The sequence below is a fragment of the Fundulus heteroclitus genome, chromosome 15 (genome assembly GCF_011125445.2).
Source record: "Fundulus heteroclitus isolate FHET01 chromosome 15, MU-UCD_Fhet_4.1, whole genome shotgun sequence".
Classification (NCBI taxonomy): domain Eukaryota; kingdom Metazoa; phylum Chordata; class Actinopteri; order Cyprinodontiformes; family Fundulidae; genus Fundulus; species Fundulus heteroclitus.
The window spans coordinates 10,146,727-10,159,981 of NC_046375.1; the positions used below are offsets into that span (position 1 = coordinate 10,146,727).

The window sequence follows — 13,255 nt, forward strand, 5'->3', positions numbered from 1 at the left end:
AAGATATAAAAATGGGGCATTTAAATGACTTTATAAATACTAAATTAATTATTTGAAAATTTAGTAAGTTTGGAAGCAGCCTAAATACTGAGATGCCCTTTGGTTACCGACATCAGTAGTTTTCTAGTGGGACTATTATTTATGCTTCAGTGACTTTATATCAATGCTTTTCATTGTTGCTGTAACCTCTGTCCACAGCTGCCTGGTAAGAAGGGGTTTGGCCCTGCTGGCTGGACGGTTCAGGCTAAGCTGGAGTTATATCTGTGGCTCGGCCTCAACAAGAACCGGAAGGACTTCCTAAACGGTCTTCCGAATGGTTTCGAAGAGATTAAAGCCACCAAGACGGGCCCTGGGCTCCAGTCTGTGCCTCCCGTCACCCTCATCTACAACAGTAAGCAGTGTGTAATTAGGAAAAAAAAATAAAATAAAAAAAATTATGAGCTCTGCTAGGTTGTTTTCAGCCTCATCTGTTGTCATTGAAAAGTTTAGCCACCAACACTCAAAGAGATGCTTATTTACTGATGCCTAATGTGTCAGAACAAAAAGTCAAATCTCTGTATGTGTTTGTTTTTTACCAGTGAAGCAGGTGTTTCAGCTGAGAGCTCACATGTACCAAGCCCGCAGTCTGTTTGCTGCCGACAACAGTGGGCTTTCGGACCCCTTCGCTCGGGTCTTCTTTTCTGCACAAAGCCAGGTTACTGAGGTAACAGCAAGTCTTCCTGTACATGTCCCCCTTCTGTGCGAGTTTTCATATTGATTCACGCACTAACCCAGCTTTGGCGTGTGTGTGCCGCAGATTCTGAATGAGACCCTCTGCCCCACATGGGACCAGCTGCTGGTGTTTGACGATGTGGAGCTGTTCGGAGAGGCTACAGAGCTGAGAGACGACCCTCCAATCATCGTGGTAGAATTTTATGACCAAGACACTGTGGTAGGATCCTATGATTTGATGCTAAACTGTAAAAAAAAAAACAACAACAACAACTCTGAAACAATGAAAATTGCCGAGGATTGAGGATGCTTTAAACTAAAAGCGTTGTGCTTTTCCATCCCTCGTGTTCCTTCTGTCTGTGCCCTCTTCTTTTCCTTCATCCTGCTCATTTTGCATTTATATTCTCACTTATTTTTGGTAAATAGAGTATGGAACCACCGCAGAGTTAAAAGTCTTGCATCTGAAACGTTAACCTCTGTACGAGCAATAATTTTCTCATTCTTCCAGTTTTAATAAAAACAGTGAAGGTTGAAAAAAAATCATTACAACTTCCTGAATGAACACTTATGCTATAAAATATATTTATTCATGATTATTCGAGTCTGTCCTCTTTTCCAGGCTGTCCTATCTTTAGTTAAACAATTTTGTACCGGTCCACTACTTTGGCTAATAGTGACACCAAGTGGCTGTTATTGGTAACTGCACCTCCCGGGCATGCGTCTAACCCCCTTCCCCTATCCCCTCACTCTCTTGCTTCACTGTTATGTCCCACAACGTGGTGCACAGGGTAAGGCAGAGTTTATAGGTCGGACGTTTGCGAAACCCACCATCAAGATGTGTGACGAGCCTTACGGGCCCCCGAGGTTCCCCCCACAGCTGGAGTATTACCAGATATACAGAGGAAACAGCACTGCAGGCGAGCTGCTGGCTGCCTTTGAGCTACTACAGGTAACAGAGGGAACACCGTTGGCTAAACAATGCTGCTTAAAAATGGTATTAGTGATTACAGGTTTATAATTTAAAAAATAAACCTTTTTTTTATTTTACTTGAGAAGATTACACCTTCCCCTTCCTGCTATCCATTTCTCTGTGGTCATTCTGCCTCTATTGCGTATTTCATTTCCACATCTTTTCCTGTCTTTTGACAACTGCTCTTTACAGATACCCTTTGATGCAGAGGAGATCAGGCGAGCTCTAATCGCTGTCCATGACTTTGCTGTTCCTCAAATAAAGGTCCTCTCTACTTTTCCACTTTGTCTTATTTGTTTTCTGTGTTCATTAGTGTTGTTTGTTCTTTCTCTTTCACCTTTTCCCCTTTGTTTTTAAGATAAAATACAGTTCCCTTTCATGACTGTCATGTTAATGTAGGGTCTATAATTGTGCATTTATGCATTTATTTTTAAGGATCAGAGACTAGTAATAAAACCTGTATATACAATGAATTTAGAAAATCAATAGTTGGGTGCACAAGTTTGAACTCCTTAGGGATTTTCTTTAATCCACACAGGGTCTAAATTATACATACAGGCTCAAACACATACATGCACCCCGTTAATATTTGGGTAAAATATTTCCTATGTTGCAGACAAATGACATGTAGGGAGAAGATCCTGGCATAATTCTGACTTAATATCCGAACGCAATATGTTGGTTTTCTTGAATTGACCTTGCTTCTAAGCACAGTCCATGGAAATCCAATAGGGTTGATTTCTTAATATCATCCCGCTTCAGTGGGGTTTTTTGGGTTCATTCTCCTGTTTGGTCCTCGTTTCAACATGTCAAGCTGTTGACTTAAGGTGAAATGGAAGACCTCTGCAACATTTCTGCAGAAGGGATTTGGCTATTCTGTATCGATGACTGCACATTTCACTCCAGCTTAATGGAGCAGCTTTTTTTTTCTTGTTCAGCAGCAACCCTCTCATTGTTAAGCTTGATTTAATCAGATCTACCGATTTCACCAAGAGATGTGGTCAAACATTTATACAGGGACCGTGTTGATGTCTGAAAAAGAAATCAACTTTCTGATGAACATTCGGACGAATGTTAGTGAGGGAATACTTTACTTTGAGACTTTATGTATAAAACCCCAAAGGATTAAAACTTGTGATCCAAATGCTTGTTTTTAAAAATCACTGAAGTTATTTGTTGTATAATTATTAAAATATGGAAGAATTACAAGTAAAATACATAATTAAATGCTCCAATGATGACTGCATGACATCCTCTGGCACCGTTGGAAATATATATGATAATGTGTTTTAACCCAGTCGTGTGCCTGACCCTTCAACTCACATTAGGTTGGTCAAGGAGGCAGGAATGAGCTTCCTCCCCTTGAAGGGCCGACAGACTCAGAGCGCGGACCCATCCTTCCTGTGCCACTCGGCATACGTCCGGTCCTGAGTCGCTACCGCATAGAGGTGAACTATTTCTGCTGGTATGGTTTTGTGTTTTGAGCTATACAAATTACCTTCATCTAACTCCATTCTTTTCCCCTGTTTCAGGTGTTATTCTGGGGACTAAGGGACCTGAAAAGGATAAACTTGGCCCAGGTTGATCGACCGAGAGTGGACATCGAGTGTGCAGGGCGAGGGGTTCAGTCTGCCCTCATTCAGAACTACAAGAAGAACCCTAACTTTAGCACCTTGGTCAAATGGTTTGAAGTGGTAAGTTTATTCTGTTTAGCCTGATATAGACTTTAAGATCTTACCTACATAAAAAAAAAATAATTTCTGGAATTTTTCCTTTTTCCACAGAGCTCCATTTTAGGTTTTCTTTACTGACCTATATCACAATATATTTTCTTATACCTGTTTAAAAGGTTATTTTGTTACTTTTGACTAAGTTTTGTTCGTTGATTAATCGCTGTTGCTATTTCACGTTGTATTATTTTGCCTTTGAAAGCATCAGTTCATTTGCTTTCAATTATGTTTAATCATGTTAATTGACTGACATTGATGCTGCCGTTCGTTGCCATAGGACCTGCCAGAAAACGAGCTTCTCCATCCTCCCCTCAACATCCGGGTGGTGGACTGCAGGGCGTTCGGACGCTACATCCTGGTGGGGTCCCATGCTGTTTCCACCCTGAGGCGTTTTATCTACAGTCCTCCGGACAAAAGCTGCACCAACTGGGCCTCTGCAGGTACTCATCAGTTATAAAGAGGTTACGTCAGTTCCTCCATTGCACACTGTGCCTGTATTCGTACTCAGTAAAACAGTGATAACTCATACTGATTCAACTTTCTATTTCTGAAAGAATATATTTTCCTCTGCAATGACTTTTTCTGCTTGCCTTCTTTCCTTAAAATCCCTCGTGTGGCTATACTATCCGTTTTTTCTCACCTTGTTCTTCTCTTCCTTCCTCCTGTCTGGTCCTTTCCTCCTGCCCACTGCTGCTGCTGCTGCTGTCTTTCATCATCGGCTTCCCTCCAGCTAAGCTAATGAATGGCTACATGGTACTAACCAATGGCTGCTCCCACGCTCGCTCCTTACCCAGCCTTTCTTCCCGCACCTTCTCTCGCCCCGCAGGTGACATCACCGTCAACCTGGAAGGCGAGCCCCCAGTCCGAAAGATGGACACAGTTGTCAAGTTGGATCCTGTGAGGATTCCTTCCCTTTTGTCTTTCGGCTGAAAATATATATACTTTAGTTTGTGTGTGTGTTCTGAATATACTGTTACTGTACCCTTGCTTCTTGTCCTACGCTTTTTTTACCTGCCGTTGTAACTGTGCTGCTCGTTCCTGCACCGTCCACCGTGTGTAATAACCCTTGTGCTGTTTTATGTAACGCCCAGATGTCTGACGCTGTTGTAAAAGTTGACATGGTGAGTAGTTTCCCTGCGGACATTTAGCAGCTTTATACGCGCAACGTGTTTTTTTAACCCAGTGCAAAGCGTTGATTGAAAAACCAACAACAGCCTGGAGTGACTTCTGTTTTTGGCACCTTTTTAAGAACGAAGAAGAGAGTGACAAAGAGAAAAAGAAGAAGAAAAAGAAGAAGAAGGGAGGAGCGGAGGAGGACGAGGAGACCGACGAGAGAGCGCTGGACTGGTGGTCCAAGTATTTTGCCTCCATTGAGACGCTGAAGGAGGTTGTATATCATGTTCTATCCACTCATTTTTTTTTTTAGGCTTAAGTGAATTTTACTCTATATTTTCCCCTGGTATATAAATAAATTTGCCCTGCCTTGCCTTGCCTTGGTCTGTTAGAACCTCAGAGCCCAGGAAGCAGCTCAGGCCGAGGCAGAGGAGAGAGAAGAGTTCGAGATAGCAACTGAGGCCGCAGGTATTCAACTTTTCAAACAAGTGTATGAAAAAGAATCTCTATATGTCATTCTGCCGTTATAGGCATATACTGTATATATGGACATTTCATGCTTTTTATTTTCGTTTAGATCCATAAGAGGTATTATGTATCCCCGTTGTTGGTTATTATTGTGGGGGAAATGTATTCATGTCCCTTCCTTCGTATCTCAAACATTGTCTCATTGCTGACACATTTCCTTGTGACTGGAACATTGGTTTTGAAATCTTCTGCAAATAATCACTTCCATAAAGATCTGATAATTAACTGACTTAGACTTAGACAACTTTATTTGTCATTTTGTATGCACAAAGTGGGTACAGAACGAAATTTCGTTTGCATACAGCTTGAAAAATCACAGTAAATTTCAGGATAAAGATGCAGCAGCGATTTATGTAAACAATTGAATGTAAACAATGTAAACAGTGTAAACAATGCAGGGGAAATAGACAGTGTGCGATTCACGGTGTCCAGGTGAGTATTATTTAAGTAATATTATTTAACTATATCAGTCCAAAACTTGAATATGTATTGCTCTAGACTGCTCCGCTGTTACATGGAGGTTGTATGTTTATACCATTAGTTTATATGTTATATCATGTTAAGATGGACCTTAGGCCCCGTTTCAAGTCTTTTGATCATGGTTTTCTTCCATCATCACCCTGGATGAAACGCCATCCACGTCCACTCTGTCCTACCTCGCTGTAACTGCAAAAGAGGAGCATACCCTCAGCATGATGCTGAGACTGCTACGTTTCACCGTGTGGACAGTGTGTTTGGGGTGATGGGAACTGTTAGTGTCATGCCACACATAGCATGATTCATGTCTGCCAAAAATAGCAGTTTTGGTCTCAAGGTCTAATTAGACAAGGGTATCTCTTTCCACGTGTTGCGGTGCATCTCCTGCATGACTTGTGGCAAAATTCAAACAATACCTCTGAAGGCTTTCTGTCAATACTCTCTTCTTGCCGCTTGTCTATATATGCTAGACTTATGGAGAGCATGGTTAATAGTGGTTGTCTGCAAGTTGTGGATCTCTGTAGCGCCTCCATAGTTATCATGGGTCTATTCACTGATTTACTGATCAAGGTTCCCCTTTCTCAGTCTGTAAGTTTAGGTGGGCTTTTGTTAGGTGTTGTAGTTTTGCCATTCTCTTTCTGTTCACTGAGGTTATGTTACACACAGGTGGACTCTGTTTATTAATTAGATGACTTGTGGAGGCACTTTGTTGCAGTGTTAATTAGAGTAAATGGCTGCTGAATTCATACCAATTTTCAGGTTTCTTCGTAAAAAATAAATAATTTAAAACGATTTTCCTTACACTTTTGTCCATTTGTCTGTCGTGTAAACTCCGGATCCATTGCATTTTGTGGTTGTTGTGTGACAAAATGTGAATAAGGTCAAGCGGTATAAATATTTTTGCAAGGCACTGTTTTCTAAAACAGTGTCAGATTATATTTACAACACTGACAGCTGATTAACTAATTAAGAAGTAGGAGCTAATTAATAATAATCTGCGTGGATTCTATTACAATAACATATAATTACCGACGAGGCTACAGCGCACTGAGCAAATCACGTTAGAAACGGTGCTTTTCATAGAATGAGAATAAATACTATAAAATTCATTGTATGAGTTTGATATTTTGTAAACTGTGGTAAGAGTAAGTCAGTCTCCATTCACAAAAAAATCTTACAAACATGCAGTGACTGTAACATAAGTCTAATAGCAAAAGCATAACTTTCTTAACAATACAAGGTTTTTATGAAATTCTGTGGTTTTAAAATGCTTCAGTCTGACTCCTGCAGCAACACTCTGAAGGAATAACTCACTGCCTGACCACATTCCCATTTGTGACAATCAGAACATTTATTATGGCTGCAGTATTTCAGAGAAACTTGCCCTCCTGATAAAGCAACCGCTCGATTATATCACAACATGTCGCGCACTTCTGCAACTAATCCATTTCATGACTACATCTCAGCCTCGTCTATCCCTCCTTCCGAGCAGATATCAGAGCCGATGACCTCCATCTAAAAGGCTCCAGGATAAAAGAAAGGTACAAGGAGAAGAAGATCTCCAAGGACAAGAAGAAAAGCCATGCTGGTGATGGCTTGGAGAAACTGCCGCCTAAAGCAAGAGTGGATGAGCTGGTGGTGAGTTTGCCAGGCAACTAGCCTGCAAACTGCTGTATCCAAGTACATTTGAAATGTTTAGGCTTGATGCCTTATGCAGGTGTACAACAAAGAGCTGGAGAATGAGTATGGCAACTTTGAGGATTGGCTCCACACGTTCAACTTGTATAGAGGAAAGGCTGGAGATGATGACGAACATGCCCTGGATGATGACAGGATTGTAGGCCGATTCAAGGTAGGAAGACAGAGTGAAAAAACTTGGGGACTGCTGCTGTAATCTAACCTGACTCTCGCCAGATGGATTTCATTCCACAGAGCTCGATTCATCCATCTGGGATTTCTCCATTGGCGATGTATTTCAGAAGGAGGAGCTTTATGAAGAATCCTTGCATATGATTGGACAAACCACTTGTCCGTCATCTTTACTGACGCGCTACTTCAACCACTCACATCGAAACCAACATCAAAACCGAAGCCATAATTTCCATTAACAAAAGCCTTCAAAGCAGTTCTTTGGTGTTCCTTCAAAGAATGAATATTCAATAGATTGGACAACTCTGATGAAATAGCAGCATCATTGTTTCTCTGACGACAACTGGGAATGTTTCTGATTTTGCTAAGCGGGCGGGCACACAGTCTCTGTCAGGGCGTTGGTTTGTTTTGACCGATCTGCAACACCAAGGGACGGGTAAATCACGCTCAGCTCAGCAATTCTACTACGCCGGGACAACGACAGGACCGGTTAAACATCTCTTGCTGCATTAAACTTTTTTACTCCATCACGATACACTGAAATCGTGGACATTACCGGGACAGTTTTTGCTGGGGACACGTCATCTAAAACGGGAATTCGGGGACGTCTGGTCACCCTTTGCTTCCACGCTACGAGCCGCCATTGTTGTCTGAATCCAAACAATCGCTTCTCTGATACGTCACATCTACGAAAAACCCGCCCGGCGATCCTGATTGGCTCGTCTATTTTATGTGGTATTGAAACCCCTCCCGAAGGAGGCAGTGATTCCAGGTGGAGCTCGGCGGAACTGCATTCATCTAGCGAGAGTCAAGTTAACTGTAATGATCAAACATAAAGAAGACATGCCTAATTTAGCATACCTACAAACCAAATGTACAAAACCATACCTAGATTAAAATTTTAAATGTGAGACCAATGGCTGATTAACTTGTATTTCATCAAACAATAGAAGCAGTAATGTTTATGTGTCCGCCACTTGAGGGATAAAAACTGATCTGGAGTCTGTTCTGTTATTCAGAATAGCCAGGCTGAATAGTTTTCAGTTAATTTACCCACGTCTTATTGCCATAATTAAGCATGAATTGAATTTGAATTTAACGCGCTCAATATATTTAAAGTTGCAAATGCTTTGTGTGCATAATTTACCTCTGGTGTTTAAAGTTGCCTCTCTGAATGGACTTGTCTGTGTCTCAGCCAGCTCAGGTAATATGCCTTGTATGCTAATTTATTTTCTGTCTTTCTGTGTTCCAGGGCTCGTTGTGCATGTACAAAGTACCTCTTTCTCAGGAGATCACAAGAGAAGCAGGGTATGATCCCAATATGGGGATGTTCCAGAGCATTCCACATAATGATCCCATCCACGTTCTTGTTCGGGTCTATGTGGTCAGGGTGGGTGACATCCTTGATGTTAGAATCAATGTACCGTAGAACTACGTGACACATTTTAAATGAATGTTCTTCTTGATTTCTTCTCAGGCCACAGATCTTCATCCTGCTGATATCAATGGGAAGGCTGATCCTTACGTCGTCATTAAGCTGGGCAAGTCCGAAATCAAAGACAAAGAGAACTACATTTCCAAGCAGCTCAACCCTGTATTTGGCAAGTGAGTGGACAAAACGCTACTGTTAGCTGATCATAGAGACTGAATTCAACCGTTTGGAGTGAAATATAGTGAAATGATGTTTATTGTTCAATGCACATTTTGAAACATATGCTTCTCCATGTTCAGATCCTTTGACATTGAGGCCACTTTCCCCATGGAGTCGATGTTAACAGTGTCTGTATACGACTGGGATCTGGTCGGCACTGATGACCTGATCGGGGAGACGAAGATCGACCTGGAGAATCGTTTTTACAGCAAGTACAGAGCAACGTGTGGCATTGCTGCAAACTACTCTATGTGAGTGGCATTGTTTCTTATTTTGGATGCGTTATTTTTATTTTTTTTTACCTGTTACTCTTTGTCTCTGTATGAAGCTCAGTTTTCATGTCAAATGCTGTTTGGAATTTCTGTACTTTGCGCGTAGGAAAAGAAAGATGTCAAAAATGTCTTTGCACAGGAAGTATCGGGCTGTCTGGGCAGCTGTGCCGGGTATGCAGCCCCCTACTGTGTGGTTGCTGAAAATCACAGAAACTCAAAAAAAATCTGTATCGCCAACAACAGCAGCAAAGAAAACCATAACTTCTGATAAGTTCAAATGCCACCAGATCAGGGCTGAAAACAAATCTTTATTGCGGTTTACACACAAGTTAGTGCCAGTGCTGCGCCACAGCCAGCTGTAGCAGGAAGGTAGAAATGTTGCGCTTTAAATCTCACCTATGTAATTATTTAAAAACAAGATTGCTTATGATCCAGAAATCCATATCGTTCCCCACCCCTCTGACCCCCAACCCTTGTAAAAGCTGCCTTCCTGCATGCCTGTTTGCACCTCCTTTATCTAAAATCAGCACACAGCTGGAACATCTGTCTGTCATCTGTTGACGTTAGGCATGGATACAACATTTGGCGGGACCCAATGAAACCCAGCCAGATCCTAGCTAAGCTCTGTAAGGAAGGAAAGATTGATGGACCTCATTATGGGCCGGGAGGCAAAGTCAAAGTGGCGAATCGAGTCTTTTCTGGACCGACAGAAATAGAGGATGAAAATGGTATGACTATATTTTTCTAAAACTGTGATATTAATTAAAGTACTTCTTGATCGCTTTTTCTGCTACTCAAGATAGCTATTTAAACCTTTATGTATTGTTTTAAATTGCGTTGATGTCTTCAAGCTTTCGTATTACTAATTTTCCAACTTCAGTTACTGCTCTTGTATGCGCGTTGATCCCGCAGGTCTGAAGAAACAGACAGAGGAGCATTTGGCCCTGATTGTGTTGAACCACTGGGAGGAGATCCCCCGGGTCGGCTGCAGGCTCGTTCCTGAACATGTGGAGACCAGACCCCTTCTCAACCCGGACAAACCTGGAATCGAACAGGTAGGACTGAGCCAACTGATCGACATTTTTGAACGGGAGCAGCTTGGTCATTGCAGATCCTTCATGTCTCCGGTAAAAGGGCCGTATTGAGATGTGGGTGGACATGTTTCCGATGGACGTGCCCGCTCCTGGACCTGCTATTGACATATCTCCACGAAAACCAAAGAGGTATGTACTGATGAGCACAATAAACCAAAGTTCCCTTAAATTGTATACTTTCCCCTCATTGGAAAATTATAAACCTATTCCACATTCAGTCAAAAAGAGATTTGTTCAGGTATTTAACTGCACAATATTTATTCCAGCTTAAATTATGGTGAGTCCTTTTTTTTTTTTTTTTGACTAGTTTTGTCAAGTGTAGATTTTTATGTAAATGTAAATGTTAAACATAAGTGCAACTACATGTGTATGTGTTCCTCCTCTTACTAGATATGAGCTCAGGGTGATTATTTGGAATACTGATGAAGTAATACTGGAAGACGATGATTACTTCACTGGGGAAAAGTCCAGTGACATATTTGTCAGGGGGTAGGTACGGCGGGACAAGGCAAGCCTAGCCTCGTCCCATGGGTGTGAGCTGTATGTGTTTTTTACTGTTAACCATTATTTTTTTGTTTTGTTTTGTTTCCATTCTTTTCTTTTTCTGTGTGTGTGTGTGTGTGTGTGTTTGTGTCACGTCTCTGTGTTTGTGGTGTGTCTCCTGTCTGTCGTCCTTTCTCTCCTCTCTGGTTTAAAACTCTGCTGGAGTCTAGTTTTGAGCTTCGTGTTATTATTTGGAACACTGATGACGTAATTCTAGAGGACGATGCTTTCTTGACAGGAGAGAAGATGTCTGACATCTATGTCAGGGGGTAAACACACCTTTCCATCGCATGGCTCGTGGAAATTCCTTGCTTCCCCGCTCCTAAATCCCTTAATTTCATTCTTTGTGACTCTTCCTGTTTTAAAGCAAAATGAAGCACGCAAAAACGGCCTTGTTGCAACCACCTTTTCCAACACAATGAAAATCAAGACCTAGTGAAAAACTACTGCAGCAAGGACCAAACCCTGACAGATGAAGTTTTACACAACGAGACAGTCATTTAACATGCATGCAAACTGAGCTTGCAGTAACACACCTAAGTTCACAAAAAAAATCTGAGACCATTGGCTGACTGACTTGTGTTTTATCAACTGAGGTGAAAATGGCAATTTGCTCTCCTCCTAGAGCAGGGGCCTGCAACCTTTACAGTCTAAAGAGCCATTTTGCCTACGGTCCGCTTGAATTAAACTCGTTCAGAGCCACAAATGTTGCCTGGCCTTTTGAAAAAAGACAAGTTATAATTTGTGATAAAGATCTACTGTGTGAAATATGTTGTCATCGTTAAAGAAAGGCCCTGTTATGTCTATTTTGAGGTTTAAAAAAAAGAGGATGGACAGGATGTTGATATTTATGGATAATGATATAAAAGAAATCATAGTTCAAACATAATGAAAAAATATTGATTTAAAATTAAATTTTGCTGGCACTTTTAGCATCATTCTGTTGTGAAAATTAAAAGCAATTAGTGCTAAAACCTGCATTTATTATCATTATTACATTTAAATTGCATGATAAAAATATAATGTGTAGCCAAAGTTATTAAGAGCCACTGTGGAAGGTCCAAAGAGCCACTAGTGGCTCCAGAGCCACAGGTTGCAGACCCCTGTCCTAGAGGGTAAAAGCTGATTTGGGATCTGTTCTGTACTTTAGAATATCCAGGAAGAACAGTTTCTGGTTATATTAATGCACACCTTATCACCAAAACATTAAAACATTTAGCAGTTGTGTTGCTGTCACGTAATATGTCAAAATTATTGCATATTTTCTGGAAAACTTAAGATTGTGTCTTAAGTTTTATCCAACAGTCATTGACTTTTCAGGATTTAATTAAAACACAAAAATAAAGTTGTGAGCAACAAAAACAAAATGAGTTGCCAAATCCATCCAATCCATCGTGGATACTCATTTATCCACGCAGGGTCGCTGAGGGGCTGGTAGCTATCTCCAGCTGCCATTGGACGAGAGGCGGGGTACACCCTGGACAGGTCATCACAGGGGAGTAGCCAAAATATTCTAGAAATGACATATAACATCTTGAAAAAAAATGCAATAGAAAGACATAAAATAAAATAATTTGAAAAGTCAATACATTTTTTTGTTTTTATTTAATCCATACAAGCTTAATCCTTTGCTGAGTCGTGTGAGGAGAGTCAGTGAACGGTTGGGAGTGTAACACAGCTGAAAGCGCACCAGTTCATCTCAAACACATACAACCTGTAAAACACACCCTCGGTCCTGAGAGCAGTTCAGATTTTCTAGTCATCTAAAATGCATTGAGTACATTTTAGCAGTCTGGAATGGAATGTTATAGTTTGATTTAAAAAAAAAAATCAAAAAGTTTTAAAACTCTTGCAGCAGAGTCTCAGAAGTCAAAGAAGAAAAAAGCCTAAGAAATTTACCAAACGGAGACACACCTCAACACGTGGGCTGCAAATGTGCAACACGTGCATTTTTTAATCGAGGCATGTTGTTACTTTTGACTTCAAAACGCATCCCCAATAACAACTGTCTGAAAATGTAACCTCAGTCCACGCTGTAGAGTAGCTGTCTGATTATATGATTCAGTGATTATGTTTCAGTGTTTTCAGAGACTTTGCTTCTGAGAGTTACAACCTTTCATGTGATGCTCAGCCCAAATTCAACTCTAGGATCAAGTAGGGTTACATCTGTTGTTTAATTTTTCATAAAGTGGTTTGGTCCCTTGTTGCAGCTGCTATTGGTGGTTTTTCTCACTTTTCAGATTTGAAACAGAGAAATGAATTTTGCATGGAGGCATACTTTCTTGTACAACCACCAA

At 41.0% G+C, this 13,255-nt stretch overlaps 1 protein-coding gene across 9 annotated transcripts in view; it reads left to right on the forward strand.

Moving 5' to 3' along the window:
* The window catches only part of otofa (otoferlin a), a gene marked incomplete at its 5' end in the record, with an annotated part of 60,187 nt that overhangs the window by 37,757 nt on the left and 9,175 nt on the right, over nt 1–13,255 (forward strand). For 2 of the 9 annotated variants that reach the window (XM_036147342.1, XM_036147340.1), the window contains 21 exon segments: nt 199–391; nt 579–703; nt 797–931; nt 1,499–1,660; nt 1,874–1,945; nt 3,010–3,129; nt 3,214–3,375; nt 3,689–3,851; nt 4,142–4,308; nt 4,503–4,532; nt 4,661–4,798; nt 4,917–4,992; nt 7,022–7,167; nt 7,247–7,381; nt 8,651–8,788; nt 8,876–9,003; nt 9,130–9,300; nt 9,889–10,049; nt 10,234–10,376; nt 10,456–10,544; nt 10,806–10,904. In XM_036147342.1, coding sequence (XP_036003235.1) covers nt 199–391; nt 579–703; nt 797–931; nt 1,499–1,660; nt 1,874–1,945; nt 3,010–3,129; nt 3,214–3,375; nt 3,689–3,851; nt 4,142–4,308; nt 4,503–4,532; nt 4,661–4,798; nt 4,917–4,992; nt 7,022–7,167; nt 7,247–7,381; nt 8,651–8,788; nt 8,876–9,003; nt 9,130–9,300; nt 9,889–10,049; nt 10,234–10,376; nt 10,456–10,544; nt 10,806–10,904 — 2,753 coding nt within the window. 9 annotated transcript variants of the gene reach the window in all.